At 30.9% G+C, this 15,734-nt stretch overlaps 1 protein-coding gene and 1 long non-coding RNA gene across 5 annotated transcripts in view; one reads left to right on the top strand and one right to left on the bottom strand.

The window, feature by feature from the left end:
* The window catches only part of LOC113523526 (leucine-rich repeat-containing protein 15), a 40,487-nt gene that overhangs the window by 22,931 nt on the left and 1,822 nt on the right, over window positions 1-15,734 (top strand). For all 4 annotated transcript variants that reach the window (XM_031907586.2, XM_031907588.2, XM_031907590.2 and 1 more), the window contains 2 exons: window positions 13,995-14,088; window positions 14,709-14,835. In XM_031907586.2, the coding sequence (XP_031763446.1) occupies window positions 14,066-14,088; window positions 14,709-14,835 (150 nt within the window). In that variant the 5' untranslated portion in view covers window positions 13,995-14,065. The remainder of the gene's footprint in view (window positions 1-13,994; window positions 14,089-14,708; window positions 14,836-15,734) is intronic.
* On the bottom strand, window positions 3,950-14,827 carry LOC128202333 (uncharacterized). Its single transcript, XR_008253719.1, has 3 exons — window positions 14,690-14,827; window positions 12,996-13,133; window positions 3,950-4,173 (listed from the first exon to the last, which is right to left on the bottom strand). It is a non-coding gene; the product is annotated as an uncharacterized LOC128202333 (long non-coding RNA).

Below are 15,734 nucleotides of genomic sequence, written 5' to 3'. Positions count from 1 at the left end.
TAAAAATTGGATGACGTAAGTTCGGGAAGTCCGCCTTTCAGCGAGTGGACGTGCAAAGCTTTTATTTTGTGCGAGGGCTTTGTTGCTAGAATACCGAGCTTGAAGTCGCTCGCGACTCTGAATGTTAATCAAGCGATGAAGGGGAAAGGACGGCGTCCATCAGTTATTCATGTCATAACGATGTCTCCCTGAAACTCTTTTAGCGCCCTATCGCCCATACCCGTAGCCTTTGTCCGTTACTTTGATGCTATTATTTGTATACCTGCTTGTTGTGTAACTAATTGTTTATCGGTGGTACAATTTATTCTGGGCACGTTCTCCAATTTAATATTTAAATGTAATTGCGTTCTGAAATAGGTATTCCCTGACAGTATATTCGCTATTCATCCACTTACTCATAGTAAGGGTTGGTAACAGCAATTCCTACTTTGTGAACTAACTACTAAGTTAGTGCTAGTTTGTAAGAAACTAGTTTTAGATGAGTAGTTGTTTCTAGGTTTGGGGTTAAAATATTGGATAGTTGATATAAAATAAAAAATAATTTAGTTTTTCTAAATGTAAATTATTATTGTAAGTATAACTTCGTTTTTAAAACTACAATATACGAAAAACTTTGAAGATAGAACAAAGGAATCAATGATTTTAAGTTTCCATTGCTAAGCTTTTGAATTCAGAACGCCGTGCAAACCAAAACTTGTCTAAATCTTGACTTGAAAATTCTAGTTTTGTCGGCTGATATTTCAACAACTTGCTTGTGAATATCAATACGCGATTTTGGATCTACAATAATATTTTCATCAAACAAAACTCATTTTTGATAAATCATTTTATTTGGTTATTTCGTTTTTTTTTTACAACACAGGGGGAAAATGAGCATGCGGCACACCTTGGTAAGTGACTACCGCCGCCCATGATCACGCACAATAGCGACGGCATTGCAGGTGTGCTGCCGGCCTTTAAAAAAGGAATATGCTGTTTTTTTAAGGTTATGTTGTCGTATTGGTTCGGAAATACTGTTGCTGAAAGTTGATTCCAAAGAGTGGTTGTGCGTGGAAGAAAGTGCCTTGAAAAACGCACAGTGGAGGACCGCCACTCGTCCAGATAGTTGGGATGAAATTTTAGTTTATGGCGGGTTGTACGATGATGAAAATCAGCAGTAGGTATCAATCCGAACAATTCCTCAGAGCACTCCCCATGATGAATTCGATAGAAGATGCACAGAGACGCAACATCTCTACGCAGTTTCAGTAGGTCGAGTAAGACAAGTACGTTTCTTCATATTTGTTGCCGCGTTATTTTAATAATAGTTAAATAGCAAATAATAGCGACTTGCTTTAGCTTTGTACTATTTTTTAGGGTTCCATACCTCCAAAGGAAAGAACGGAACCCTTAGAGGATCAGTTCGTTGTCTGTCCATCCGTCCGTCCGTCCGTCAGTCCGTCTGTCAAGACTCTTTTTCTTAGGAACGCGTGGAGGTATCAAGTTAAAATTAATATCATATACTCAGGTTTGCAATCTCTTAAAGCAGTAAAAATCACGATTAAATCGACGCAATCACGAGATATGTTTAATTTATATCACATATTAAGACATTCGCAAAGGGAACCAAAACCTATAGGGTACTTCTCGATGACCTAGAATCATGAAATTTGGCAAGAAGCTACGTCATGTAGCACAAATAAAGAAACAAAATCCAAAAACCGTATATTTGTAATTATTTCATAAAAAAAATTTGATGATTTTGTCCGCTACGCGAGTCCGACTCGGATTTGACCGGCTTTTTTTAAATAAAAGACAGGTTATTTTATTCAGTGATAAAGTAGCTTATTTTAGATAAAAGAATTTTTAAAATCGCTTATACATTTTTTTGAATTTATCCATTAGAAACAATAAATAAAATATATTTGCTTTATATGTAGGATTAGTTTAGAAAAGTCAATTTAAAATGGAGTTGTATATCATAAATGTAGTGATGAGATTGAATATTTTTAATCAACTATTTTCTTCCTTATTATACTTTTGATATCTTTTTTGTATCATGACCATGACCCCACTATTGCTGTAGAATCACTGAGAAGGTGGAGTAAGATGCACTAAATGATCTCAATACGACGTAAACGTGACAATATTACAAAAAGCCCTATCACAGTATTCAAATAAAATAGTATTCGTACATTTTTGTCACTTTATGGCCACCAGATTTATTCTATAAAGGATTACCGTCACACTGAAGTTTTGCATAAATATATTATATATAGAAATGAGAGAAATCTGACATTATCCGATTTGTATGATTATAATTTCATTAATCAAGTATAATTGCGCCAGACTTTTAGTCGTTAATTTTTAGTAGTGGAGTAAAATGAAAGATACTCTACATACCTACTTAAACTATATAGTGTTTCCATACAAATGCTTTGCCACTAATTAAAGTTTGTGCTTTACAAAAAAACCTACTTCAATAGTAACAAAACGTTATATTTTGATTTAAAAACTAAACTACTAAATGTGTTTTGATAAAATTTCTATGGAACTGGAATCATGTCTTTTCAGACAAAAAGAGAATTTTCTAAATCGATTAAGAAAATATTTGGTTTAGAACTCACAGAGTTATCAAAATTTTAAAAAGTTATGAAAAATACAATCGTATTTAAAACCTCCTTTTTTTAAGTAGATTGAAAACAGGTTGACTTTTTTATCCATGTGTGCGTGAATAGGGTTACCATAATGTGCACTTTTTACTCAGTATATTGGAGAAATTATATTTAAATATTAAATTAAAATATAAAAAAAAAAACACAAACTTACAAAAAAGCACAAATTAAACAGTACAACAGTAGTAAATTAGCATAATTACGAATCATTATGATTCGTAATTATGCTAATTTTTACTGATCACTTCGATTTAATCTGAGTATAGACATAAAATATGATATGATGATAATCATATCATATTTTCATAGGAAACTTATTATAAACTTATTATAAATACAAACAATTACAAGAAAAGTTTACACACAGAATACAATAGGCCTTATCGTTAAGAGCGACCTTTTCCAGGTAACCTTTATATATTTATATTATAATTTAAAAAATAGTTTCCATATCAAATTAAAAAAATCACATGACCTGTAAATATTTTTAATCCAATTACTTGCATCACTAAACGAAAGCGTGTTTATTTTTATTTAAAAATATATATATTAAAATTTAGTCAGTCAAACGGCAAATTAGATGACTAAGTTTTGACGTTATTAAGTCAAACTGGTTACACGATGAAGATACCTTTGGATGAAGCTTGGTCTGTCGTTTTCACGTGACACTGCCGGAAACAGATTGACAAATGGACAAAAGTGAAAAGAATAATGTTCAGATCATACTTCATTCCAAACACAATCTAAGGAATAAGGTTTTAAAGACAAAAGACTAGAAAAACATACTTTTTTATATATAGATTGTAGATATTATATCATATTATTTGTCCTATTAATGTTATAAAAATTTATACTATTAATAGTTTATTATAAATGAGGTTTATATATTGCATCTTCTTTTTTCTCATCAAAAGTTTATATATATAAAGTTTATATTTTAGTGATAGCAATAAAATTTCATTATATTTCCTTTAATTTCATTTCATAATACTTTATTATAAAAGAACTTTTATTTTATCAAATAAACATATGAGTAACAAACATATAAATATACTCAGTACAAGTGTTACTGAATTATGCTTAGGCAGCTGAACAGATTTGAATAAAATTTGGTGCACGGGTACGTAATATATTAAGATGTATGATACTTAGATGCACGCAGATATAGACACGGGAAATAGCTAGTTTAAAAATAGACTTAGTTAAATAGTTCCTTTTACTATATTATCACACTACTCAATAAAAAATATATTATGCTCTGCTATTACAATTGAAATTCAAATAAAGAAAGTAACTTGAGATGTGCCAAATAAAATTATAATATGTTTTAAAAACTTTATGGTCTATATGATAATGTGAAGCGAAAGCGTCGTTCGTGCGTTGCGAAGATCTGAGCATCGCGCGTCTCCATCCCCAAAATTTGTATTGTGTTCACAATGACAGTGGTGTCGTAAACTTACGTATGTACGCTTTTCTTTATACGAACGTAAGTTTCGCACATTCAGAAGTCCAAGTCCGCCTGTAAAATATACGAAAGTATGAAGTATGTGAAAAGTTTTGATGTTGCTATATAACTTGTAGATTTGTATTCACAATTGTTCATCAACTTTCTTTGATAAATCTTAATTTGTATAAAATTTATATTTATTTATTGGGATGGAAATGATTATCTTAAAAAGTAGTGATGAAGTAGGTATTGTCTAATCTTATGACGATAGAGAATCTTAGATTGTTTATGATAAAAAGCATTTTGGCAATAGACAACATTCTTATTTCTAATATATGGCCGTAGCTAGAGGGGTGGAGGGCATTGAGGGGCGATGCCCTACCTGAACATGAAAGGCTCCAAGAAAGTCAGTTAAGGCTTCTGCCCTACTTTAAACATGGGTAGCTAAGGCTCTGCTCTAATAGAATTTTTTTAATAGCTTTTTCAGAATGATTATTAATATTACCAAAAATCATTTTTGGTCGACATAATTTTTGTGTATTACTTTTATTGATGTTTACATATTATTGTAGCAGTTTTTAAGATTTTAATATTTTAGAAGAGAAAATATTTACCATATAATAAGAACAATTATAGTGAACTCGAGCAATTAGATCCATTGACCATGCAATACATTTATATTTCACATTATGGCTCTATTATCTGATTCATTTATTCGCCATGTTATGGGAAATCGTTTTTAGCAATATTTAGTCTTCTTAGTTTTTTATTTAGTGGAAGTTGTAGGTTATAACGTACAATGTAAAATATTATATATACATTTTGGATTTCAAATGTTATGTATTTAAGAAGTTAAACATTTTAGTTATTAATTTTGCGATGATTACTTGCGTGTCGCATTCTTTTGTGTCGTAACAATGGCCGTGCGGTGCGTATAATAAATTGAAATGATTTACGTAGCTCACGCAGGTCAGGATCGTCTTTTTCTCACCGAATTTATTATCAACGCGCAAATTTCGCCACGCTTACATTAATAGAAGGCCGTACGCGAGAGATATAAGTTGACACATGCAATCTTATATTCACCTGTGCAAGATTATACAGGTCTGTTCTGTTCAGCACTTTGTTTTATTTGTAGATAATGACCGGCATTCTATTCACGAACATCATTTAGATGAAAGCGATGTTGATTTTGCATAGAATCGATAAATCAAATATTTATTCTTTATGAATGGCGTGTTTGGGGAAAGATATAGAAATAACGTAAAATAATATCGCGTATTTTGTGTGATATTATAACAATTTATTTATAGTAAAAATATTGTTTTAAAAATAATGTCATTACTTTTTCGTTGATGTAAACGTGTTATATATACATGTGTAGATATATTTAAAAATAACAATAAATAAAAGTACCGTTTGTCTCATAAATTGGATTGTTATATAAAATTTAAATAAATAGTAAAATTGTTTATGAAGAAAATCCAGTTAAAGCCAGTCAAAATACTTGTATTAGTATGAATAAGACAATATACCTATATTGCCTTTATTCGTATATATATATATATATATATATATATATGCCTAGACTCATAAGATATGGCTAAAAAACACTTGAAAATAACGAATATATATTAGATATTTCTAAAACATTCTTTCGTCTACCTTAATGAATTGTTATAATAAAGACTTCATATGCAATGTTAAAAAATAATACAATTTTAACACACTTTACTTTTTAAATGCTTGGAGAAACTAAAACTACGATTTATTTAAATTTCGAATCTTATGAGTATCATCATTCAATGTAAGTACCTTCAGATAGTATATAGGTATAATATATTCTTAAAATTTTTTGAATACCCACCTTAAGCAAAATTATAATACTATGACATACAGACAGATAGCCAGACAAACTTGACTTTATTAGATAGGTAAGGATTCCACTTCGGTCATTCGTTTGCGGAATATTAAAAAGACCCATGTCACATTGTATATCAACACTGTTATGTAAGAAGGGCCAAATTGGATAGAGATATTATAATGAAATAGCGACCTTTGAACTGTGGTTCATAAAGAGCCTGATTTTATATAAAGTGGCCATGACATCAAAGAGGGGCAAACAGAGCAGAATAGCCGAGGGATAGGAGCTAGTTATTCACAAACTAATTTTATAGAACTGTATTAAATTCATAATTTATGAAGTGGTCATACGACTGCAGCCGAAATATCAAAAGTTCTACTCTTTGTATCAAAGTGTCCACCACTGCGTAACAAAAGCTATTGTCTGTATTATTATAACATATGCTAGATGTTTCTTGTAATTCCATCCGCGTGAGATAGTTATCTCTCGTTTCATTTCAAAAATCCTTTATTAGTGCTCACAAAAATTTGTAAGATTCAAACAAACTTCACCAACCAATTCACAACCACAAAGATCATACCCCTACAAGATGATGCAGGTCATTCTTTGCAAAACCGTTTATGTAGGTATAAGGCATATACATTTGCTATGGTATAATTATTCTGAACATATTATAATTTAGAAAACAAGTGTTTAAATTCGAGTCTACTTTAGGGCCAAAAATTGTCTCTAGAACATATAAACTGTTGTGACATCTATTCAAATCAGTATGTATCATCAGATGAATACGTATTTTACTTTATCGATAAAGCTTTAATATGTCTCACAAAGCTTGTATTCGTGTATATTTATGATATCTATTTTGTCCGCTACGTAACATTTTCTCTTATGTTGTTCAATTGAGACACTTTGAAGTATATTTGCAAATATTTTTTTACGCGACACAAACGAGTTTCAGAATGTTGATACAAGAATTGTCCCCTGTGATCAAATGAAAGTCGATAAATGTTTTAACAATTTTGTTACTTTTATGAATATGTATTTTTTTTTATTCTTTTGATACGAATTGTTAGAAAAGTATTTGGAAATAAATATACCTAATCGGTTTTACTACGAAAATAATTTAAAATGTTGCTTATCTAAACAGTGTTTAAGAAAAATTCTGTTTAAGTGATTATTTAGACCATGAAATAATGTTTATTTTATGTACCAAATTCTACATTACTTCAAACACCTTTCGTTTTTAATAAGATAGATGTTTTTTTGTAAACATGTGTTTAACATTTGTTTATCAAAAGGTTACTTTTTCAGGGTAAAATCGAATATATTCTTATTTTTGAACTTAAATAATATTGTAAATTTATTATTCAGAACAAGAAACTTTCACCTCATCATTTGCAGGATTGCAGGAAGAAAACTCTTATAGGATTATAATCACCAAAATTACCAAAAGGCTAGCTTTTGATGATTCCTTTTCTTACTTTTTTTTACTTACTAATATTAAATTCTAGTCTATTCGAGTACAGAACCAGAGTATGAAACCCATCCCAGTGCAGAAAGATGTAAGACAGGGTGACGTCATATCCCCGAAACTCTTCACAGTTGCATTGGAAGATGTTTTCAAACTCTTGGACTGGAAAAGATATGGTATAAATATCAATGGCGAATACATCACTAACCTTTGATTTGCCGATGATATAGTAATCATGGCGGAATCCCTGGAGGATTGTAATACTATGCTTAATGATCTCAGTGGTGTTTCTCAATAGGTAGGTTTTAAGATGAACCTGGGCGAAACTAAAATCATGTCTAACGTCCATATCTTACCTATATCGGTTATTATTGAGAACACTACGCTCGAAGTTGACGAGTATGTATACCTGGCATAAATTGTCCATCCTATTGAGGTAAGTTTAACTTCAACTGAGAGGTCAACTGATGAATTCAACTCGGCTGGGCAGCGTTCGGAAAACTACACCACATCTTTCATCTAAAAACTTTAGAGAATACGAACGTCTTTAACCAGTGCGTGTTGTCAGTGATGACTTATGGAACCGAAACATGCTGCTATATGATTGCCCGTATGCAAAAGCTTCAAATAACTCAACGGGCTATGGGGAGGGTTTTTTTTTATTGGGTAGGGTATTTATTAATAGAATGGTAACACTGCTTGCATTATCAGTATACGCTGGTAGGGCACCGTTAAGGGATGTTAGGTGACGATGAAAGCAGGCCAGTTAGCGTGAGAAATTCCACTAGAACTAACAACAATAGTTTCCAGGGGAACCGCGTGGAGGTCGACCTGTTAAGGTGTATTGCTGCCAATGGGTCAGTAAGACCCCATTGCTAACAATCCCTTTCCCTCATATGGGTACGGATATGCTCGGAGTCTCTTTGCATGATAGAATCCGTAAAGCAAAATCAAGGAAACGAAGGATAAATAAGCTGAAGTAGTAATGGGCCGATCACATAGCTCGAAGAATCGACAACCACTAACTAAAGTTCTAAATATACAGCTTAAAAGAAAACACTTTTAAGTAGAGGGAATTTACCTTAAATATTTTTTTTTTTAATTTTAAACTTAATCCAAAAAGAATATTAATGTTAGAACTACTTATCTATGTACATATGCCTATCTAAATTTGTCACAAAAAAGAAATTAACCTAAATCTGATAAATAAATTTTAAACACATTTTAGATAGTTTTATTAATTTTAATACGTAGTTACATTACAATGTACTTACATTTGCTGTTAATATAACGGAACGGTAGATTAACTAATTTAATCGATATTAAATTATGATAAGATCCAAAATTAATTGTAACGTTATTAAATTCTGAATTACGTCGGAAACAACGGCACGTTTGTAGCAATCTACAATTTTAATTTAGGATAATTAAATTCATAACTGCGTTTTTGGAAGAATTATTGCAACTAATTTTTTTTACAATTTTTTGTATTCTATAAAATATGTGAGTACGTAAGTACGTCAGTACTTAGTAATAGTGGCTAGTAAGTAATAGTAGTTAAGATAAATTGTAATTTTGCAACATGTTGCTCACACAGTTTTTTTTAATCCCTAGTTAGTCTTTGATTATATCTATCAAATCTGTTGATCTGTTTCTCGTAGTGTCTCTTACACAGACCTCTAGAATCTAATGCTTACATCTTTTATTACAGATTGCATTTAGTATGTTAAGGTACACTATAATATAGAAATAGAATTCGCAACTATAGAAAGAAGCGTGCCACTAAAATCATCATTTTAATTGGGCTGAAAATTATCAGTAAAAATAATCAATTACCTTACATTAACAATTCCAGGAAATGTTGTCTTATCCTATGTATTGTAATAATGTGATCAAAATAAAAAAAAAATATCCTGGTACATCATGAATTGAAGCCAAAATCTCGTTTAGGAAGAGAAAAAATAATTTTGGGGACCTACATTTAGAATTTGACATGGCTTTGAATTAGCTATGTATAAAATATGCTTTTTTATAAAAATCGACTGAGCTGTTCTCGAGATCAACTTATAAGGTCTTATCGGCATAAAATTTTATGGACGCATTATTACCACTACATTTTAGTTTGACCTGAGGATATGTGTATGGATGTATGTTTTATACTTTTTCACACAAAAATAATTGAATGGATTTGAATAAAATTTGGTATAATGTTAGGTCATACTTTAACTTAATATATCCTATATATCATCATACTTATATAAAGTAGGATGCTGAATATACTAATTCATGACTTCACCACAGAATATATCTAACATGTTGTGTTTTTTCTATCTGGAAATTTAGTATCGTGATATTTTTCTATCTATTTTATTAAAATTTGGTGTCTCATAAAATTAAATACTCTAGTGCAATATAATATGTGTCATCGGAGATTTATACATATAAATCTCCGATGACACGAACAAGTTACTTCTATGATTGATCATCCGTAACTACCGGGAACCAATTAAACTTGTTCACAACATTGCACAACGTAAAATTTGAAATAAAATTAGATACAAATTAATTAATAAATATGAATTTATTCTTTTAAGGATCTTAAATTCGATTGTTAAAACTTTGTCGTTTTTAATTTATCGACTTTATTGGAAAGTATTTGTCTCAATATTTTCCATCTTATAACTTTTTCGTAGAAATAAAATGATTGTACAATGAATGTACTTTTAAATAATGACATCGGCAGTATACTTTTCGAAATATCTTCGATATATATTATATTCTATTATACATGCATCTTCATCACAACTGCTACCATACCTATTGTAACACCAACTTATTAATATTGCACTAATTGGTACATGTACCTTCCTATGTATAAGAGGAGGATTTAACCTAATAATATCATAATGCTGATCTATCTATATCAGATATTCATGGAGTCTCCTAAAGAATTTTTCCGTTATTACACATTATATTCTTACTCTGTCTATAAAATATGTATTAAGTGCTATATTACTAGGAGGATGGATTCTAAAAAAAATCATAGAAGAAAGGAGAAGAAGACCTTTGTTTATTATTCCCCGAATTTCAATAAATAAATAAAATTATACAAAACGATCACATTAAACTAAGTATATTAAAAACTTTCCACTACCTACATTCGACTTGGCTGTATGCTTACTCTCAATAAAACTTTTAATGTGAAACCAATATCATTTTCAGTTCGGAAAAATGTTAGCGAATACTTAATAGTGTGAGTACAGTCTACAAATGTTAGTACTTACTGTACTGAGCTTTTCAAGTATAATCGATTTATAGTTGATGATATCATGATTATAGAGTATGATCATATATGGGTTATAATGGAAAACCCTGCGAAACTATTCATGAAGCCAAACAATTTTACAGGAAAGCAATAAACTTAATTAAAAAAAAATTAAAACATACATTCTTACATTTTCTTATGTTTTATATCTAGTTGTTTAGTTTCAAAAATACACTAGATAGATTTCACTTTCTTGTACTGTTTTTTTATCTACAATTTTTGTGTCACTTGTGCTGAAACATTTTACACACAAAAGCGTCTACTACGCTGGGATCAATGTCCTTGTTATGTTTTTATTCAAGTTGTGTACTGCAAACTGTACACCTATATCATAAGTTGTTTTTTATAACACAGGTACAAATCTTTCGATAACTTGTTTTACTATTAAAATATTTGAAAAATATTATTGGAAATAGTTTCTCTTACTCACACTTGACTGTCGCAGTTTAAATAAATAGGTAAACGTAACTAGGAACGCGTCTATCGTCATATAATTTAATGTAATTTGGTTTGTCAATTTGATAACACCAGAAAATTATACGATAATTTACATTGATGCCATATTTTTAACATTGGCCGAATTCAAACAAACGATCTTTGCCGTCTAAATCGGATGATAAATTACTAGGCTATGACGAATCTTTGTAGGAAAGATCGATATCGGTTGCATTCAAAGATAAAATGAAATAACCTGATTGATCTATCAGTATTACTAAGAAAACGAAATAATAATGGGTTACGCATTGGCGCAACTGCGGAGATTCCCTTGAGTATTATAAAGACGTTGTGTTTTAGGCGACTAACACTCTTATTATCTATAAGTTTATGTGTATTTTCTTATTACATATCTCTCCCTAGAGAGAATAAGAAAAAATTAAGTGTATTCACAATATTTTTGCGTGCAATTTAAGCGTGGTTTAGTTTAAAAGCGTGTGCGTCTCAGGCGGGCAAAGTAATGGCGCTCTGGGGAGCCGTAGCATCGTCGGGAATCTCCACATACTGGGGATAAACATACTCCTGCAATTTTAAGTTTTTGGTGTGTAGCGTTATACGCCAAACAACAAGACGTTTGGTTTTGTGAGAAAGCTATGTTTGTGACAGTAAGCCCCCATTTATAGCCGTTTCAAAGTTACTGTCCTTTTATTGCTACAATGCCTCTTAGAACTGAATAATTGAGTATTATTACCTTAGTTAATGACTATTATATCAAGAGTTTTATTTATAAATTTGTTCTTTCTAGCATTGAATTGTTTCTTCTCGTACTTATAAACGGCTTCGATTTTATTACATTTAGAGATATTTTTCAATAATAAAAAACATATTAAGGATATACAAGAAGAATGTTATAACCTTAGATTATATAGATAGAGTATCAAGTGTAAAAAATAAGACAACTTTTAGTGAGCCAAATATTAACGTTTTATTTAAATGTAATTTTTTCTAATGTTGCAAGTTATTGTTAAATTAGATTAATAATCCTCCAAATCAGGACTATAAAAAATAGAATTGGGAACTATTTTTTTGATAAAATATAAATATGCAAATGTGGGTATTACTTACAAATTAATATGCATGTATTAGTTAAAGTAACGGTCATTTTCAATTATTTAAAAAAGGTAAACATATTTTATGTGTATACTTAAATATAAATCAAAGTATTCAGTAACGATAAGCATCATTACGAATAATTATGAACTGTTTATCTGTATCTTTTAAATATATTATAAGAATTATGTATCGTTTTTATTTTTAATTAACCTTATTTTCTCTCATATACTTAGTAATAAGTATATATTATGGTAACAATATTCACACAGCATGGATAAAAAAGTTGATCTATTTTTAGCGAAGCAATTTGTAATGGGATACTCTATCTATAATATATATTTCTATGGAGATACTCTATCTATAATAAGGTCATAATTTATAATCATATGTAATTATACAACATTTTAATTGTCAAAAATTTCGTAAGTACACATTATATTTTATTGTAATTACTACTGGTTTAACTTACATATAATTAGATCGAAAAAGTTTAACTAGTTTCGGAATCAATTCGTGATTCTTAGTCTGAGTCTGAGCACGAGTCTGACTGCTAGATACGCAGTCAGGTATCATAGTAAATATTTGCCTGGTATATTGAGGGCATCCAAGTCCTTGGGTGAATGCAACATCTGCCTTATTCTACCTAGAAGACGAAGAGGAAGACTACGGAGATCAGCTGTTCATACCTAAAGAGTTCTAAATGCCGTCTTTCTTATTTGTGACGATGCCGCAAGCGCCTACAGCTCGCGTTCAGCAGGTCGAGGTACGCAGTCAAGCTCGTGCTCGCGTCACAGTTGCTCATGACAAAGGATCATGAATTGATTCTGAAACCAATGGAGCTTTTTCGATCTAATTACACGTAACTTAAACCGGTAGTTATTACATAAAAAATAAAAATAATATCTTTTCCATGATATCCTAGCTAATTCAAAATAAATGATACATTACAATACCTAATAAATTCTTAAATTGTTTTACAAACGTCTTTATAATGCTGGAACCTATTATAAGTAAAATTGTAGTGGAGCGAGTATGTTCTCATGGGGCAGGCTCGCTATATCCTACCAAGTCTTCGAATTCAATTTCCGTCTAAGTATAATTGAATCAGACTTGAATATGAAGTTGTTTTTTCTTACTAGAGACAGATTACTTTCATATGTCACTATGTGTACTCGTATATAGACATTTTGGAACACAAGATTTAAATCAATAATACACATCAGTTGTTTTATGGTAATTTAAATTGAAATGTTAATTTAAACTAAATATAATGCTTTATTTTAATTTTATTTATTATATAGTAAATTTTAAGTATGGTTTTATTATTAAATTGATTTGTCTTGGGAGTTGGGACTATTTTTATTTTGTATTTACCTGTAAATAGATTTCTTAACTTCCTGCTATAGACTGAAATATTTACACCATCCAAACGGGACTCGGAGCCCTATCTCATAGCTTTCCGGGTTGAGTTCGTTTCAATTACGCCAAAATTTCTCTTTTGCTTACAATTCGATGCCAATTAATCATCGGGAAAGAAAAATATTGTTATAGATTAATTCAACCGTTAATAGCTTTCGTGAAACAAGTAGCACTTAATTGAACAATCGGAAAGGCTCCAGCCAGCGAGTCTCGATGAGGTTTAATTCTATATAAACATAATTATGTAACTAGATATTTGTTTCCAGGCAGTGGTGGTGTGATGGAAGTGCTTAGGTGAGGGCGCGCGACGGGCGGCGCGCCTCGCTTGCGCCCGCCCATGGCTCCCGCTTACAGACTTAGGTAAATAAAATAGGTCTTTTCTTTTTTATCGATGGAATATTCTGGCAATTTTTATACCTGTTAATATTATACCTAAATGTGAATTTGTTTGTTACCTCTTAACGTTTTTATGCCTAAATCAATTGTCATCAAATTTTGTATACAAGTACTATTGGCGATGTAAGAAGTAGGTCTTATTTATTTGAGCTATGATCAATGCATTGCTGATCTTAGAGATATGAAGAGACAAATGGTTATACGAAAATTTGAATGACGAAGTACTTATACGAGTAGCAACCAGCTTCTATACATATATTAAATTATCTAGGAATTTTTGAACCAGAGTGCGTGCATATAGATGGTATTGCAGTTAAAAGGCGTGGTATAAAAATATACTCTTTTTTTTATAGAGGTCAAACCTTTGTAGGAAAAGATTGTATTTTCATTACTGAATATCACACATTGCACGTACTTCGATTTTGTTTTAGTTTGTCATTTAGGAAGTAGAATCGATTCTAAATTTATATCGCTCTATAGTATTTAAATATATACTTACATTTTTAACCTTTTTATTAATATGAGATATTTAGGCGCAATTTTAAAAGACATTAAAAGTTCTTACATGAGTTCGTGTTCACCAGATGGATGATGCAGTGTCTGGTGGCGGTAGCGATGATGGGCACCCTCTGTGAAGCAGGACACATAGCACTTGCCCCGTCACTGGCGCCACCTTGTCCGACGCACTGCATCTGCCTCTCACAATCACAGGTTTAACATTCTTATCTTTAATTGAATAATTTCTGTAGTATTTATTTAAATTTAAGCTATAAATAGATTGAAACATACCTTCCAACGACTCGACTCTGCTGTCTGGGTTGAGTGTTGCACCCTAACAGGGAAGGAATTCTCAACTACTTTTTTCTAATATATTATAGTATATATAATAACCTAAGATTCTGCGGCTGAATGTTGGTATGAATTTTTTTAATAAAACTTTATTTAAATAAAATATAAGCGAAAATAATGTACTCGGGTTTCCTGTATTCAGCTGCAATCTAGGGTTGCCAGGTAAAGATAATTAAAAGTCTCGGCTAATTTGGTCAACTTCTTATTCTCTTTGAAAAGATTTACATCAAATAGGAAGTCTATTCTTTTCTATAAAAGGTAATATATGATTACCTATAAAAAATGGCCAAAAGTAAGGGTTACCACCTGGCAACCTGGTCACAGCTGACTAAGAGCAGGCAACTCACCCGTATTGTATTATATTTTAGCCTACCTTTCACTTAAATGAAGTTTCAATCAAAAAATTATATATGCATAATTCAGCAGAGCGGATCTTGGGCTAAAAAGTCATTGTGCCTCACATATTTGTACTTTTTTGGTATTTTTTCAATCTATTTATGTATTAAGACTTGCAAATACAGGGTTACGTATTTAAAACTATTTTTAAGTGTTAATTTCGTCTATAGAAGCATTACTAATGGCGTTACAGAATATTATGTGATATTTGATAGAGGTGGTGTTCAGGTCTATAGGCCGACAAATCGTCGTTTACTATTTTAAAACGTATTAGAAACTATTATACAGATCCAAAAATGTATTTCGAGTAAATTTATTTTATTGATGAATTGAGTGAACTTATCAAGTTTTTTAAGTGGTAATTG

This window comes from Galleria mellonella, unplaced genomic scaffold (assembly GCF_026898425.1).
Source record: "Galleria mellonella isolate WM207_F2 unplaced genomic scaffold, CSIRO_AGI_GalMel_v1 utg90, whole genome shotgun sequence".
Taxonomy (NCBI): Eukaryota; Metazoa; Arthropoda; class Insecta; order Lepidoptera; family Pyralidae; genus Galleria; species Galleria mellonella.
The sequence above is the reverse complement of the archived record's forward strand: the minus strand, read 5'-3'. Positions and strand labels throughout refer to the sequence as shown.